Source organism: Quercus lobata, chromosome 12 (assembly GCF_001633185.2).
Source record: "Quercus lobata isolate SW786 chromosome 12, ValleyOak3.0 Primary Assembly, whole genome shotgun sequence".
NCBI classification, from domain to species: domain Eukaryota; kingdom Viridiplantae; phylum Streptophyta; class Magnoliopsida; order Fagales; family Fagaceae; genus Quercus; species Quercus lobata.
Window position 1 is genome coordinate 33,085,932 of NC_044915.1, and position 16,963 is coordinate 33,102,894.

At 37.9% G+C, this 16,963-nt stretch overlaps 1 protein-coding gene across 1 annotated transcript; it reads left to right on the top strand.

Moving 5' to 3' along the window:
* The first annotated feature begins 7,183 nt into the window (after positions 1–7,183).
* Positions 7,184–8,346, top strand: LOC115969756 (B3 domain-containing protein At2g33720-like). The gene has a single exon (XM_031089365.1). The coding sequence runs from the start codon at positions 7,271–7,273 to the stop codon at positions 8,258–8,260; it is 990 nt and encodes a 329-aa protein (XP_030945225.1). The 5' UTR covers positions 7,184–7,270; the 3' UTR covers positions 8,261–8,346.
* Positions 8,347–16,963: the final 8,617 nt, after the last annotated feature.

Here is a 16,963-nt window from a genome sequence, read left to right on the forward strand (position 1 = left end):
TTTATGAAAATTGAATTCACAAATTTTTATTGTACAGTTCTCATTTCAGTCCAATATATACTGATATCAATTTATCACTTCGACAGTTTTGAAATAGTTGGTGAGAATATGTGTATCTACAGAGTTATTGACTTATTGTTGAGTTACTGATCAAAGCATCAGTGGTCCAGAAATGCTTTATTATTATTTGTTAGGATATTATACAAAGTAATAATGGAAAAACAATATTAACACAAAAGACAAATAGAAAATAGATAACTTGGAGGCACAATATTGTTTTCCTTTGACAATATTCGCCCCCCACGCTATTATTGCTAAAAGGTTATCACAAATTTGTTCTCAGAATACAACCAATATATTGGGTTCTACAGATAACAATTCTGGAGAATGACCACAACATTTCTTGTATTTCTCTCTAACTTACTATTTTGTGGAGTTAGTTATATTTTAAGTGAACATAAATCTCTATTTATACCTATAGGATTATGTTTCATCAAAAAGCACGTATGGAGAGTTAAAATGTTTCATAAAACCATTCACAAGGCTTGAAACCTCTTTAAACTCTCTGAACAGTCACCAGAAATTCTGTAGAAAAATCTTGTTTCACGATTCTCGATCGGTCGAAAGTTATTTTCGATCAATCGAGTGCTCTTTTCGAACGGTCGAACAGGAATTGAGCAGTGATCGAGACATCTAGAGACTCAAGGATTTTTTCTTTACTATTTCGATCGATTGAGCCAAAGTTTCGACTGATCGAAAATGCTGTATTTCGAATTTTCACTTAAAAAATTTTAGAATTAGAATTTTCATTTTATGAAACAATATTCTCCAAACTCAAACATTATTATTACAATATATTCATGTATATACTTATATATACAACATTATTTCAGTTATACATATATATATATATATATGTAAGGACACGATTCGTGACGAACCTAACAGTGTCGGGTTCGCATGTGAAAAGGCCCTAACAATATCATTTGTAGAGCGTGGGTTTGGAAGGCTGGACCTTGATCGACAGGCGGTGGGTTTTTCGTGGTGTTCATACAAGGTTAAGTTTTCCTTCACCCCTGGAGTCTTTCTCCTGGAGGTGGGCTGGGAGGCTCTGGTTTTTGGCCATTTTTCCCAGCCCTCTCTTTGGGTTCCTTATTTTTCCTTTTATACTCGCCTGCGTCCACTATCCTTCATCCACGTATAGGGTCAACCTTTCCAAGGCTGATACTTATCCCATCAGTCCATACCCAAAGTCGTTGGGGGTGGTTGTAAAAGTCAAAGAATGCGACTCTGTCAGGTTCAGAGCATTAAATGGCAGTAAAAGCAGCTTTCCCTGGATATTTTAGATCTTTCTTCCAAGTTTCAGTCCTATACCGTTTTTACCCTTTTTTCTGGGGGGACTTTGGGTCTGCCGAGGACTGAACTGCCCTCGGCGGTATCCAAAGGCTATTTTGTCGTGCTTGGGCCATAGCCTTCCTCGGCTTGGGTCTTTGGATTCTCCCCGGGTAGATGGGCCTGGCCCATAAATCATTTGGGCCCCACAATAGCCCCTCAAAACCCTGCTGTCCAACCTTTTGGTTGGAAAGGGGGGTTTTGGTAACACCGAGCCTTTATTATGGCCCAGTCAACTCGGCCTGTCAACAATGCTGGTGGCTCTTCATTTGCCCAGGAAATGCATCGGTCTACGAGACAGTTTTTTGATTTTGCGCTTGATGCGTTCTTATCGTTTGGGTATCCAAAACGCGCTTTTAATGACCACTATTTACGAGACTACTTTAATTCGACGGTTTGTTTTGATGAGGTGGAGAAACGGAACCGGCATGTTTGTGTTTACAGATTCCTTTGGAGATCTGAACCTATTAAATGTCTCCCGCTCCACCCTCTGTATAAGAAGGAAGGTAGGAGGTTATTGTTTTTGAAAAAGAGTCCCTTTTCATCCTTCTGAGATTTGAAATACTTGACCTCCCCTAGAGTTTATTTTACCCACCAGTTTATACACTAAATCACAGTACATTCACCATAACAAATGATGAAGAAACCATACCCCTCCTCAAAGCGTCATGTTCTAATAAAGCTCGAAATGGCTCGGTCAGGGCAAGGATGGCGGAGGCTTAAGATTCGTCTTACCTTCCTTTCAGCCAAAATCCGAAGCAGGGACTCGTCACATTGAACTTTCGGTGTGACTGAGTCAAGAACACCCATCATCAGTACCAACCACGCTCTCATGAGCATACCTAATATGGCTCCAGTGTGTTGGGAGTCAGGATCGAGGCAGGGACTAAGTGTCTCTGCTTCTTCCTCTCTTCGTTCACTGGTGCTATCCTCCGTCTCCCTTTCTTAGTCTTCCCAGCACCAGATCCATCCTGGTGCTTTCACTTCTCCCTCTTTTGCTCCTTTTTCTTTCTTTTCATCTCTTCTCTCTTCTTCTCCTCCTTCTTTACTCATGTCCTCCATCTTCTTCATTCATCTCCTCCATCTTCTTCATTGATTTCTTCCTTACTATTTCCTTCTCCTTCATCTTTTTCCAAAGAAGGTTCTCCTCCTAATATGAGCAACATTAAGGCAGAGATTGGAGAGACTTTTGAAGACGAGTTTAAAAGGCGCCTGACCGTTTACTTATCTGTACTGCGGATGTTAGTGTTGCTTCGGCGGCTCACCTTTTGTATAGGCTTGTTTAAGCCCCTTTTTGTACGTTGTAATAATTTTTCATATTAATAAAAATTGTTGTTTATTTCATTTCGCATGTTATGTCTCTATGTTTTTATAAATTTGCAAGCGTTGCTCGGCACAATAATATAGCATCTAAATCAATGACGACTAAGACCAAAATACTTGATAATAAAAAGATGTTGCCATAACTCTAATAGAAGTGCTTGGCATAATAAGGGCGACCCGTGAGAAGTAATACTTACCCCGAACTAGCCGAGGAGAGAACCGAAGGCTTGATGCCGTGTGAGAAATAACCATCCGAGGACATATCAACCGCCAAATGAATAGACCTCTTAGGCTACTGAATACTGGGGCGTTCCACCCCCTTCCTTACACCTTCGTTGGCCTTAGCCTTTTACAGTGTTTAAGCCGTGGCTGAAGTAGCTTGGCATTTTTACCAAGTAGCCAATCTTACGAAACTCAAACTTTTTTTTTTTTTTTTTTTTTTTATCCAAGTAGTTGGTTCCCCCATTGGCTTGGGTCCGAGGACCATACAAGACCTTGGTTCAGTTTATCCCTTTCCTCAGGTATCTCACAAGTTGCCGAGCAGGAGGTTGTCCTCGGCAACGGTTATTCCTCGGCGTGGGCCGTAGTTCGTGGACCCCCATGCAGAATGGGCCTGGGCCGCGATTTTACTAAGCCCACAAATTAGGAGGCATTTCTGTAGTCTTTGGTCACGCGGTACTTTTTGGCGTCCTAGTGTTCGAGGTGCACCTTCGCGAGACTCCTTTAATCTCATGGTTGCAGATGGCATTGGAAATCGAGTCAGAGACATTTTGTCTGTAGCGTTCCTTGGGACGCTGCGTGAATTAAATGCCACCACCTTATCTTTTAAATAAATAGGAGAGAAAGTTGCTTTACTTTCGCACAAACCCTTCAGTCTCCTCTCCTAATACATCATGTTTGAGGCGAGGATTGGGGCAAAGGAACTCTCTCCGCCACAAAGGCGCCGTGTCCTCCTGAGACTCCAGATAGTGAGGTACGGGTAAAGGAAGCATAAATTCAAGAGAATATTCCAGTTTGACAGAGGGGAAAGGGTGTTTCTCCCTCTTTTAGTCAAAATCCGAAGCAGGTTCTGTTCATGCCAGAATTTTGGTGTGTCAGAAGAAAGATTCTCCGCCCCCAGCGCCTCTGCCTTGTCGTAGGCAAATTTTTGGTGAAGACTCCTCAGCTTCCGGCTCCCTGCATCTTTCCCTCAGCAGTGTGAGGCTTAAGTCGGGTTCTTTTGCTGCCTGAGTTATGGGCGTGCAAAAGCATTGAGGAGGAATAAGGTCTCGAGGCAGTAGCCAACTTCTCCTCTGTGCTACCTCCTCGGCTTTATCTTCACTCTCTTGTATTTTTCGTTACTTACGTAGTTAGCTTCAATGTAAGCTTTGTTTCAGCTTTTCATTGTACACTGTACTGTTCCTTTGTCTTAATAAAATATGTGTCTATTTCTCTATACATACCTTTCTTCTTCGTAACAACTACTTTATGCATGAATATTAAATGTAAGCTTGCCCTTAATGATATTCCAGGCAGAAAAATGCCTTAACACAGATTCCTACTGGTTTAAACTCACAAATATTATCAAGTATAACAAGGTTAATCCTCAATAAATTAAACTCTTGGAACTAACCGGGATAATCGCTGAGTGCTGCGCGATGCATGCTAGAGCAATGTCCGAGAACGATAAACTCTAAATAATTCGTCCGAGAGGGTAGCCGAGTGGCGAGGGACTTTGGTTGTGCTTTTGGGTAATATATTGCACCGTACCGCATCAACCCCTTTGATACTGGGGATCCGAGGGTAGACCGAGGAATCCGTGCAATCAAGGTATTAACCCATCTGTTAACGAGGAGTTCTCTTCGGATGGATTTTGAGGTTTATGTGCCATAGTTTTTTTTTTTTTTTTTTTTTTTTAAATAGTTGGTTCCTCATCCAAGTAGTTGGTTTTCCCATAGGCTTGAGTCCGAGGACCATGCAATGCCCCGGTTCTATCCAAAACCTAATTTTCCTCATCCAAGTAGTTGGTTTTCCCATAGGCTTGAGTCCGTGGACCATGCAATGCCTTGATTCTGTCCAAAACCTAGTTTTCCTCATCCAAGTAGTTGGTTTCCCCATAGGCTTGAGTCCGAGGACCATGCAATGCCCTGTTTCTGTCCAAAACCTAGTTTTCCTCATCCAAGTAGTTGGTTTCCCCATAGGCTTGAGTCCGAGGACCATGCAATGCCCTGGTTCTGTCCAAAACCTAGTTTTCCTCATCCAAGTAGTTGGTTTCCCCATAGGCTTGAGTCCGAGGACCATGCAATGCCCTGGTTCTGTCCAAAACCTAGTTTTCCTCATCCAAGTAGTTGGTTTCCCCATAGGCTTGAGTCCGTGGACCATGCAATGCCCTGGTTCTGTCCAAAACCTAGTTTTCCTCATCCAAGTAGTTGGTTTCCCCATAGGCTTGAGTCCGTGGACCATGCAATGCCCTGGTTCTGTCCAAAACCTAGTTTTCCTCATCCAAGTAGTTGGTTTCCCCATAGGCTTGAGTCCGTGGACCATGCAATGCCTTGGTTCTGTCCAAAACCTAGTTTTCTTTGGCACTGGAACTTGGTTTTATGGGAGTTAGCTCCTCGGCCAAGCCCCTAGAATTATTCGCGCGATTAACGCTGACAAACGTAGCCCCTAATCAAGAAGCATAGCCCCTAACGGAACTTTATGCTGAAACTCTATAACCAATTGTTAGAAATAAAAAAGGAACTATTTCGACCTACCGCCTATGCCAACACACAAGCCTTCCCCACAGACGGTGCCAATTGTAAGGACACGATTCATGACGAACCTAACAGTGTCGGGTTCGCACGTGAAAAGGCCCTAACAATATCATTTGTAGAGCGTGGGTTTGGAAGGCTGGGCCTTGATCGACAGGCGGTGGGTTTTTCATGGTGTTCATACAAGGTTAAGTTTTCCTTCACCCCTGGAGTCTTTCTCCTGGAGGTGGGCTGAGAGGCTCTGGTTTTTGGCCATTTTTCCCAGCCCCCTCTTTAGGTTCCTTATTTTTCCTTTTATACTCGCCTGCGTCCACTATCCTTCATCCACGTATAGGGTCAACCTTTCCAAGGCTGATACTTATCCCATCAGTCCATACCCAAAGTCGTTGGGGGTGGTTGTAAAAGCCAAAGAATGCGGCTCTGTCAGGTTCAAAGCATTAAATGGCAGTAAAAGCAGTTTTCCCTGGATATTTTAGATCTTTCTTCCAAGTTTCAGTCCTATACCGTTTTTACCCTTCTTTCTGGGGGGACTTTGGTTCTGTCGAGGACTGAACTGCTCTCGGCGGTATCCAAAGGCTATCTTGTCGAGCTTGGGCCATAGCCTTCCTCGGCTTGGGTCTTTGGATTCTCCCCGGGTAGATGGGTCTGACCCATAAATCATTTGGGCCCCACAATATATATATATATATATATATATATGTTTTTCTTTTTTTCTTTTTTATTTATCTTACAATTGTACATATTTCGAAGCTGTCTCTGACTCACTGTGCATATACGTCCATAGTTCTGCACATAATAAATGGTAAAATGCTACTTTAGTAACTCAGTAAGTTATGGGACCAGCAGAATACTATGTTGGCTTGAGCAGCAGGCTCGCATGATATTTACTGTTCTGTGGTTATATATAGTGAAAAACAAATAATAAATTTTGTAAATGAAGATGGAGACAAAAATGGAAAAAGTGAAAAACAGGAAAAAATGGAAATTACTTAACAAATGACATGCAGTTTGCAGAGAAGCAATACGATCAACGTAGCAACTGCGTCATTACTAAAAATATCGTGCTGCTAATAGGAGCAAAATCCTTTATGGAATGCCAGTCCAAAGGACCAAATAAATAGCCGAGAAAACCTCCTATTTCATGCCTTAAAAATATGCAAAATCATGAATCATCACCAATTTTACGGGGTTTATACATAAACAGAAATGCTAATGAGTGCTTTTAAAGTATTGGTTAATAATTTATTTTAGAAAAATTTTGATATCACTTTTATGAGAAATGAAAAAAATTGTCAAAATATTCATTATTATTTTTTTTCATAAAAAATTTTTTTAACTGAATTATTAACCAATACCCTAAACATACTTATTAACCTGAGAAGCTTATAAGGGGAATGATTGTCTTCAAAACTTAAAATGAGGAAGAAAAAAAAAATTGAAACCAGGACACAAAAGACAATTAAGTTAGGATGCCATTGGAAGAAGCGCTGGAACTGTGTGCTTAATATAGACTTGGAATTATATGTGCAAATGTTTATCCAGATACCGAGATTGCGGAGCCTGCACCCCTTGAAACGAGGCAAATCTTACATGGTCCTATGGCAATACACTTTCCTCACACCTTCTGAATTAGAAACCAACGAACTTATCATCATATACTATATCTCAGTGGTCAGTACACAGTTCTCTATTTCATAAAGAGGATACCCTTTCCCATTCTTGTTTACTTTGTGAAAATCATTACATTTTGGTTTGGTTCAGTACTGAACCATAATAATAAAAAAGTCTCTTCCCCTTTGTTTCTCCACTAAAGCAAATATAGTATGGAACTGCAACGACTATTGTTCAGTCCGTACCACTTTATCTTGGCTGACAACCCATTACCAGAAATCATGAAGCAAGAGTACTACCAAAGCTCTGAGCAAGCAAAGGAATGTGAAGAGGAATGTAGCCACGTTTCAACTGAACTAACACTTTCTTCTTGTGAGTTTCAGAATGAAACAAAGAAGTTTCAAACAAGAAAAACTACTTTTTCTTCTTGTTGTACCCCAAGAGAAGAACTAACACTTTCTTTTGAGTTTCAGACTGAAACCAAGAAGCTTCAAACAGCCGAAACTAGTTTTGCTACTATTACTACGCCCACTGAACTAACACATTCTTGTGAGTTTCAGACCATAACCAAGAACCTTCCATTTCAAGCAAGCGAAACTAGTTTTTTTACTACTAAGCCAACTGAGGAGTTAGTCAAGTTCTTGAGCAATAACGATGATCAGTACCCAGAACAAGAAGTTTCAACGGCATTGAAGCTGTGCGATGAGTCATGGATTTCCAAGAAGAGAAAGATAGCTGAAAAGAGGCATTCGGGTGGTTCAAGGAAGCTGATCAAGCTTTCTGATGATCCTTGGAAAATCAAGAAGAAGCTCACGGAGAGTGATCTTGGGCATTTGAGCCGGCTCTTGGTGCGAACAAGTTTGGTTAAGAACCATGTTTTGCCATTCTTGGGTGCTGATTGTGCTAGAGAGGTTGAGAGTAAAGGCATCCGAGTTATAGTTTGGGACAAAGATACAAAGTCCAAGCACCAGTTGGTTTTCAAACAGTGGAGAACATCTAAGAGTTATGTTTTCATTGGAATGTGGCACCAGGATTTTGTTATCAGGAGGGAGTTGAAGCAAGGTGATGAGATTGGACTTTACTGGGATTCAAATACTTCCATGTTCAATTTTTGTGTTCGTCAACGGGCTCGGGTGAAACAACTATCTAAAACTTTTTCTGTATCTCCGGGTTATAAGAAAAGGAACCATGTATGCTTTTAGTTCAGGTCTAATGTAACATTACTTGTTGGTTTTATTACAACTAGCTAGATATGTAGTTTAACAGTTCCTCATTGTTCTATTTCATTACGTGGAGGTGATTATTGTTTGGTAACTTGTCGCATTACTTCTTGTGCAAATGTGCAATGCCTCGTTAAGGTATATAATTGATCTATTTTCTGGTCTTGATAATTTTTGCATTGGTGGCCGCATTTTCTAATGAAGTTTAACATACAAATTCCTCTTGAATAAAAGATAACTTCTAATTCAAAGTAAGAACTTCGATCTTAGATAATATATCAGTTGCCAATGAATTCTAATTACTCTTTCTTTCTCCCAAAAAAGAAAAAGAAAAAGAAAAAAAGAATCCGGGTAAGTTCTGGCGTTTAGGATACATATTAGGTGAATCATGAATGTGTGTATATATATATAACTTATCAATAAAAAAATAAAAAAAAGATTTGTAATTGTAATCACCTTATATTGAATGAACTGTATTATCTCTTCTGGCGCCGTACCTCTATACTATTGTATTGTTTTACTATACTAGGTACTACATTATCATACTTAATTACTTATAAGGCTAGGTTTACTATAGCTAGCCCCTGCAAAATGATGTAATTTGATCAAATCCATAGCGATGTAGTTTGGTTAGCCCTTAGCGTCAAATTTGTTGAACATATTGTTTTGCATAGTTTTATATACACTCTGAAAAGCAATTAAAATCTTAAACTAAAATCATGTTTTTTAGGATGTGTGTAAAACAAATTATGCATAATAAACACTACCCAATAGATATATTACGGAATCACACGTGTACAAAGAAGGACTTTGCGTAGGGGCTAGCTTGTTGAATTTTGTTTGTTTGTGGATTTTTTTTTAAATTTTAGGAAAAAAAAATTATTATAAGAAAATGGATGTTCCTAGCTAGTTCTAGGCTTCTAGCTAGCATGGCATCAAAGCCAAGACTTTTTAGCATTCTTTTTGGCTATGCATCCCTCTCGACAATCGATCATTCGAGTACTACCTCGCTCTTAATTGGATATTTGGAGGTTGTTTGAATAGCCTATTTCTATAACTCAATTATCTGTTTTCATAACTCATAACTCAAAAATGGTGGAACCCATAGCAAAAAGGTTGTTTGGCAAACGATAACTCTGTTTCCATAACTCTGTTTCCATCACTCAATTATCTGATTTTTGAGTTATGAGTTATGGAAACTGAAAACATATTTTGGTTGTTTTCAGTTTCCATAACTCATAATTCAATGACAATATTGTAATTAAACACACATAGGAGACCCACAAACAGTACCAGCTGGACCTTTTGACCACTTTTGACCCTTTTTTTTTTTTTTTTTTTTTTCTTTCACTAGTTCGGTCTTCAGTTCTGGTTTTTTATTTTCTTTTATATTAGCTTCGGTGAGTTTGGGTATTGAAAACAAAAAAAAAAAAGAAAAAAAAAAAGCTGCACCGGGTGATAGGTATGGGCCCACAAATAGTGTGAAAAATATTGAGTGATGGAAATTGGGTGATGATGCCAAACGGGTGTGAAAAATTGAGTGATGAGTGATGGAAATTGAGTGACGGAAATTGAGTGATGAAATTTTCTTATCCAAACAGCCCCTTAACCTTCTTAGCATCCATTTGAGCCCATTGGCCATCACTTGAAAGATCTCTTGCCAGAATACAAAATTGAGGAAGAAATCAGTCCAAACACACCTCCCCTGCGCTCTCACGTACTGTCTAAAAGTTTGTTTGCCAAGCCATGCATCCCTTCGATCTGCTATTTATTTTAATTGTCATTTACCAATAGTGACTTCATTGTATCTATTTATTTTTAAATAAATCACTTTTTGAATTGTTATATATTTATCATTGTTGATGCCCACTTTGGCAGAAAGGCCCAATAGCAAGAAGCCCAACAATATAGAAGAAAAAAAGTTAGTAAATTGGAAAGAAAACCATTAAGCCCGAATGACAGGAATAATAGATCATAAGCCTAGAAAATAATAAATGGGCCTTAAAGAAAGCAAGCGGGCCTAAAGGAGCCTAGAGAAAAGAAGTAGTAAACTCATGGGCATTATATGAAATAAAAAGCAAGCAAGAATGGGCCAAAAAGGCCCGAAGTAATAAATTAAGTGAGTAAGGGGTTGATGGAAAGCCCATGAACCCCAAAAGTAAAGGATATGATAATTTGGGTCGGGGAAGCCTAAAAGATTTAGCATAGGTCCATGGGAGTAAAATGGGCTGAGGATGCCCAAAAAGATGAGATGGGCCAAGGAAGCCCAAAAGCAATGAAATGGGTCAAGAAAGCCCGAAGTAGCATGAATGTGAGCCTAATGACAATACTACTGGCTCACTATAATTAAGTGAAAGAAAAGCATGCAGCAGGCCCAAAAGAGGCCCAGCAAGCACGGATCAAATAACACCACAACAAGAATAACAGAATGGCATGGCAGGAATGCTAGCAAGTCTATGGAAGGAGGAAAGAGTGGGTTAAGGAGAGAAAAACCCACAATTAAGCAAGACCCAGCCCTTGAAGGAAGCAAGTCATAAAGAATGAAGGCTCAGAAACCAATTCACACCACAAGAGGTCAAGAATAAGCAATAGAACACACGGATGAGCCTCCAGGCCATAGCAAACGCATGAGCAGCAAACAAGTTTTGGACACACATGGAAGTGAAGCATGCACAAGGCCCAGGCACCACCAACCTGTACCCAGCCAATACAGGAGTCGTGGGCCATGGGTTAGAGGTAAGAGAGGGTATGGTTTAGAGGTGGGGAGAAGGGGGGAGCCTATTCTGGGGTTTCTGCTCAAACTCTTTTAGGGGAAATGTCCTATTGGGATGACATACCATCCAAAAGAGAGAATGATGAGTTGGAACAATAGGTGCATGCCATGAGGGATAGTGAGGGAGAATGCCCACCTGATTCCGGATGGGAATGCCACGGTGAACAAGTAAACAAAATAGAATTCTTTGTCTGGTAATGGGATATGGCACAGCCAGCACAGGTAAGTGGTGGTGGCAACTGACAAACCAGTGGGTGGTCTAGAAGGACACTCACACCCAGACAAAAGTGGTTAAAGGGTGAAACGGTAAAAAACCAGTCACAACAGGCAGTATATAAGGAGCCTCCGCCATGCACAGTAGCATCATCATCACAGCAACAATCACAATGAGTGAGTCATAGTATCACAACACAACCATCACCACAACACCGCACGAGCAAGAATTAAAAAAAGAAAAGAGTGGCAGAGTAACAAAACCTAGAAAAGGAAAAAAAAAAAAAAAATAGAAAGTAGGCAAGATAGCATACATGCACCAATATGTTAATCCATTTTCTTCCTCTAAAAGCCTACCCTCTATTAAGGATTAAGGATTTCTTGGGCATAAGCCATTTAGGCCCATCTCCTCAAAGTAGGTAATTTCTATAGCAGGACCTTCCTGTGAGGTTATCCACATTGAGGAAGCCTCTTTGATTTTAGTTCCGTAATACAACTAAGTATGACAGATTAACCTTTTCTCCTTTAATCTTATTGATTATTGGTGTTACCTTTCTCTTATTATTATTATCATTTCTTCTTATAATGCGTTTTCTATTATTGTGCTGCTCTTTTCTTTAATTGGGAATCCTTTACTTATTCTGTATAACAAGTGTATTTTCTTTATTGTTGTTATATTATATTTGTCTGTCATAACTCTTTTATAACAGTTTCATCTGCCATGGGTATGTAACCAAAGTTTCAACAAAGGGGCTTTAGTTTGCGCACAAGCCGGTCTAAGGTGAGTTGCAATTGGACCAGTCCTAACTCTCCTACCCAGAACCCTTGGGCCGTAGTGTGGCAGGAGGTAGCCTAGCCCACAATCACAAAAAATAAGGCCCACCACAATCGTAAATATTAAAAAAAAAAAAAAAAAAGATTGAAACCTAGTTTTCCAATAAATTTTTTTTTGAGAAACCATTTTTTTTTTTTTTTATCACAATGAAAAGCTTTGGAAAACTGGGTTTCAATCATTTTTTTTTAAAAAAATATATATATATTTCAGAACATGTTTACAATACGACACCATTAATTCATCACTTGTCATGTCTGGAAACCTCACAACCAAAAACGAGAGAGTCCAATGTAAACTTCATTTCATCCTTGATACTATTTGTGCACTTTCAAAGTTTGAGAAATTTTCAAAGAAGTATTTTATTTCAATCTCATAAAATTATTGTAGAACATTACAGATTTATAGGAGCGCTTTAAAAAAAAAAAAAAAAATCTGAACAAGCTTCTTTGAAAATAAAAATTACAAAAATTATCCTTGCGTTCCTAAATGTTCTGAGGTTTGAAAAACAATATGCTATTCTGATTTCTGATTTTTTTTTTGGGAGCTCTTGGATATAGCAAAAAAAAATTAATTAGTATATATGTTTTTGGTTCAGGTGTACTACAATTTTTTTGGAATATCTTCTCTGCCTTTACTTATACAAGAACTTGCAAAGCAACATTTAGTTTCGCCTTTTAATTTACTACATTAGAGCACTTCTCCAGTGGTTACTTAAAATAAGGTGATACTGCTATTTTTATTTAGGTGATCAATTATTGTTTGTCCAATAATTTTTCATGTAAAATCAAGTTCTCTTCAATTTGTTGAGTTTTATTCTTTATTGATGATGTGTTTAGTAACGTATCTAATATTGAAAGTTGAACAAATTCTTCAATAATCTCTCTATCTATTACAACCTAGAAACCTCATTAAGGGTCCAAGGTGTGTGATATACTGATCCAACTATGTTGGGTTATAGATTGATCCCAGTTAATTAATTCAATTACCCAAATTGATTAACTAGGTCAAATTACATGCAAAATCGTGGAGGCATGAACAAATTAATCACTAGATAATCTAGAGTGCAATGGAAAGTAAATAGACATGGTGATTTGATAAGTAATGGGAAAAACATCTCACAATGCAAAAACTCCATTGAGTGATTTTCAGGTCACCACTCCCAAGAATCTTCAATCAAAATCAAGAGATTACAAGTATAAGGAATCTTACCCTAAACCTAGACTATCCCAAAGTACTAACCTATAGTTGAATCCTTACACCAATCTTCAATTGGTCTTGATTTTGTAGAAATTTATTCCCTTTGCACGGATCCCAGAACGTGACAAACTCCCAGCAACTTGAAGCTTGTTGTTGGATGCAAAATTCTTCAATATTTTTGTAGAAAAGGAAGCACTTGGTCACAAAACTCTAAGACGAATAAAAGTGCAATAGCTTTACAAAAAGTGTATAGATTTTCTAATTAAGTCTGTGTATTATGATGACTTGGAAATAAACATTTTGTATCACGTAGGAGTTTAGTGAATGAAACCCTACAAGTCTAAGTCATCATGGCCATGGGCTGAAATACAAATTTGAAAATTTTGGATTTGCAAAGTTTGATAGATCGAGAGGTATCGAGGTTTTTCATTAATTCTCAATAGAGGCCTTGTGTCGAGGTTTACTATTTTCAGCTTTTCTCACTTGTTTTTTTGTGTAGTCTTCGTGTCTTCAATAATACCACTTGTTATAGTTAACAGACATACTTCATGATATTCTAGAATTCACATAGAACTAGTCAATTATAAGTAAAGTGTGTTTTATCATAGGATATGCTAATTACATAAAAATATGATCCTAACAAACTAATTGACTAACATCCTGTAATTGTAAGTAGGGGTGTTTGCGGTGCAGTTTTGAGCCATTTTTAGTATCGCACTTTGCGGTATGGTTTAGCTAAAACCATAACTGCACTGCATCTTATTTTTGCGATCACATGTGCAGTGCGATGTATAAGATGTGGTTTGAACGGTTTGAAGTTAGTATATTTTTCAAATTTTGGGCTTTTCCTACCTAGCCCAAAACTAATTTTTCCCTTTATTTTGGGCCAAGTTTTAAATTATTGAGTTAGTTTTTCTTTATTTTGAGTTGACTTTCCTAGTCAACATTTGCTAGGGTTATCAAACTTTATATATTTTTTGAAAACTAGGGTTATTAAACTTGTGGGGCCAGAGAACTTATGACCCGACCCATTTTCCATTAGGACCCAGGACGCGCGCCGAGGATAGTAGTTGCCGAGAACTAGTGAAAGACCAAATAGCCTAGAGATGCAGCTGAGGATGACCCTGTCCTCGGCATCCCAAGACTTCAAAGGGAAGAGCGACATGTCGTCAAAGGCAGCCTCCAAAGCGCCCCCAGAAGAAAAGGCGAGTAGAATGGGGCTCACATGGGGGTACCGAGTGAGAGTGGTTCAAGGAAAAGACGTCACCTCCGCATTGAATGCGCCCACCAACGTCCTAACCATATTGATGAGAAAAGACTCTTGAACAGTGTGGCTTCGGTTATTGCAACTAACAGAAAGTAGGGGAAGGCGGCTGATGGGACAGGTACTTGAATAGGTACCTGCCTGATCAACAGATGGAGGGTCAGGATCAACCGAGAAGGGCTATATAATGTAAAGGCTTATGCGCCGAAAGAAGGGGGCCCGAAAACCAGGGTACCCAAAAAAGGGAGAGAAAGAATAAGAACATGAAGCTTCATGGACAAGATCCACGGACAACCTTAGCTCGTCTCTGCACGTCCACCATAAGTACCATGACTAACCATCGTCCGTTGACCAAGACCTAGCCTTCCAAGCCCATGCTTTACAAATTATATTGTTTGGACCCTTAACGTGCGAACCCAACATCATTTTGGAGTCGTTACAAATTGAGTCCTTACAAAACTATTAATAATATATTTAATATTAAAAAATATATATATATTAATATATAAAGAGGGTGCACTGTGGTTTGTTTTTTTTTTTTTTTTTTTCTTATTATAAAATCACAAACTACACTACACCATGTGGTGTGGTGCACTATTACTTGTGGTGTGGTGTGGTTGTGCCATTTTATGGGTGATTTTGATGTGGTTTGGTGAATACCCCTAATTGTAAGCTACAACTTGCTCAAAGAATATGTCATATATTTTGTTGGATATTTTTATAAAAATTATCACATTTATTTTAATACTCATTTATGTGAATTGAGGAAATCAATTATCCCTTAATGTTAGATACGTTGATTGCTAAATTTTGAAAATTCAAATATAATTCAAAATTTGAATAGCTATTGTCAATGGTTTTAATTAGGAAATCTCTAAAAATTAATGTGAATTTTAATACCATATATTGCCAACTTTTAGTATACTTTCCTTTATAAACTTTTGCTTTAAAACGTTTCTTTTAATATATTTAATAGCAATGTTATAGATAGAAAGTATCAGATATTGTACAACTATATATTTATATAATTTACTGTTGATGGGTTATAACATTATATATTACTTTCCATTTTTGGTTGTAATTATTGTGTATAGTCAAAGTTTCAAAGAAAAGCATTATTTGACAGCTTAAACACAGCCACGTTAGAGGCTGTAAATTTTGTTTTAATGGCATTATGAGTTATGACACTACAAGACAAACTTGATTTGTCTACTAACGTACCTCACCTCAACATACACTTTGGCAAATAGTTTGACCGGTTTATATATATATATATATATATATAAAATATATATATATATAAAGAAAGCTATTCATGATATTGATTTCAATACCTTTATGACCATTTAATTGATATCAAATCTTTTTGATTTTTTGGCTAAGGACAAGTTAAAGGTCCGGCTATATATATATATATATATGGAAAGAAATAAAAGTGATAGACACAAATTATTTTTGAATTACAAAGCTGAAAACCTTTCAAAAACAATTTTTTATTGTCCTAAACACTTACCATCTATTGCTTTTTACTACTCACAAAAATATTCTATCTTTTACAAAATTTTTTGGGAAAAGAAAGTACTATAGAGAGCTTATATCCTACGAGTAGTGTAGGCTCGCAAGGATAATCAGCAAAGGTGACTAGGCTGTTGTATCCTGGGGGCAACGTGCAAAAACTATTTGTCTAACTACATCGGATATACCGTAGACGGCACGATTTGTCTCAAGACAGTGACTTGGTCCACCCCTCATCTCTGCCACCTCTTTTGGTAAAATCAAATTGTGTAATTTCCAAGAAAAATTTAGGTATTATCTCTCCTTTATTTCTAACATATTTAATGTCTAGTGCTGAAAGAAAAGAGAACATTTAGGAATATAATTTTTGTGCCATAACTTTGATTTGGTCGGCTATGATTAGTAAAGAAAAAAAAAGTAAATTTGTGTGAAAGTGATGGTTCGCCACTTCAGTAAGTTGTGACAAAGTATATGATTTTAAAGAAATCTAATTACTCATTTTCATATCCAAAGTAAATAATATATTTATACAATGAGAATTGCTAAACTAAAATTTATGGTGTAAGACTATCCTCTATGGCTCAATGCTTGGAAGCACAATGATATATTAATTTGCAGGTAATAAGTTGTGTAGTTAAGTCCTTCATTATAGTTGGTTATGTTTATACTTTTATATATAATTGTTAGCTAAGCATACAATAAAGTAACAATATATGTGTGGCTGGCATCTTTTATTTAGCAGGATTTGGGCTTTACGATAGGCCCGAAAGAGTTGAATTCAGGATAAAACGAGACTTTGGTGGTTGTGTTATTGTGAATATATAAAGTACTATATACTTGGCCACCAACATTCATTTCTTTTTTTAGTGAGTTGGGCTTGTTTGGGCT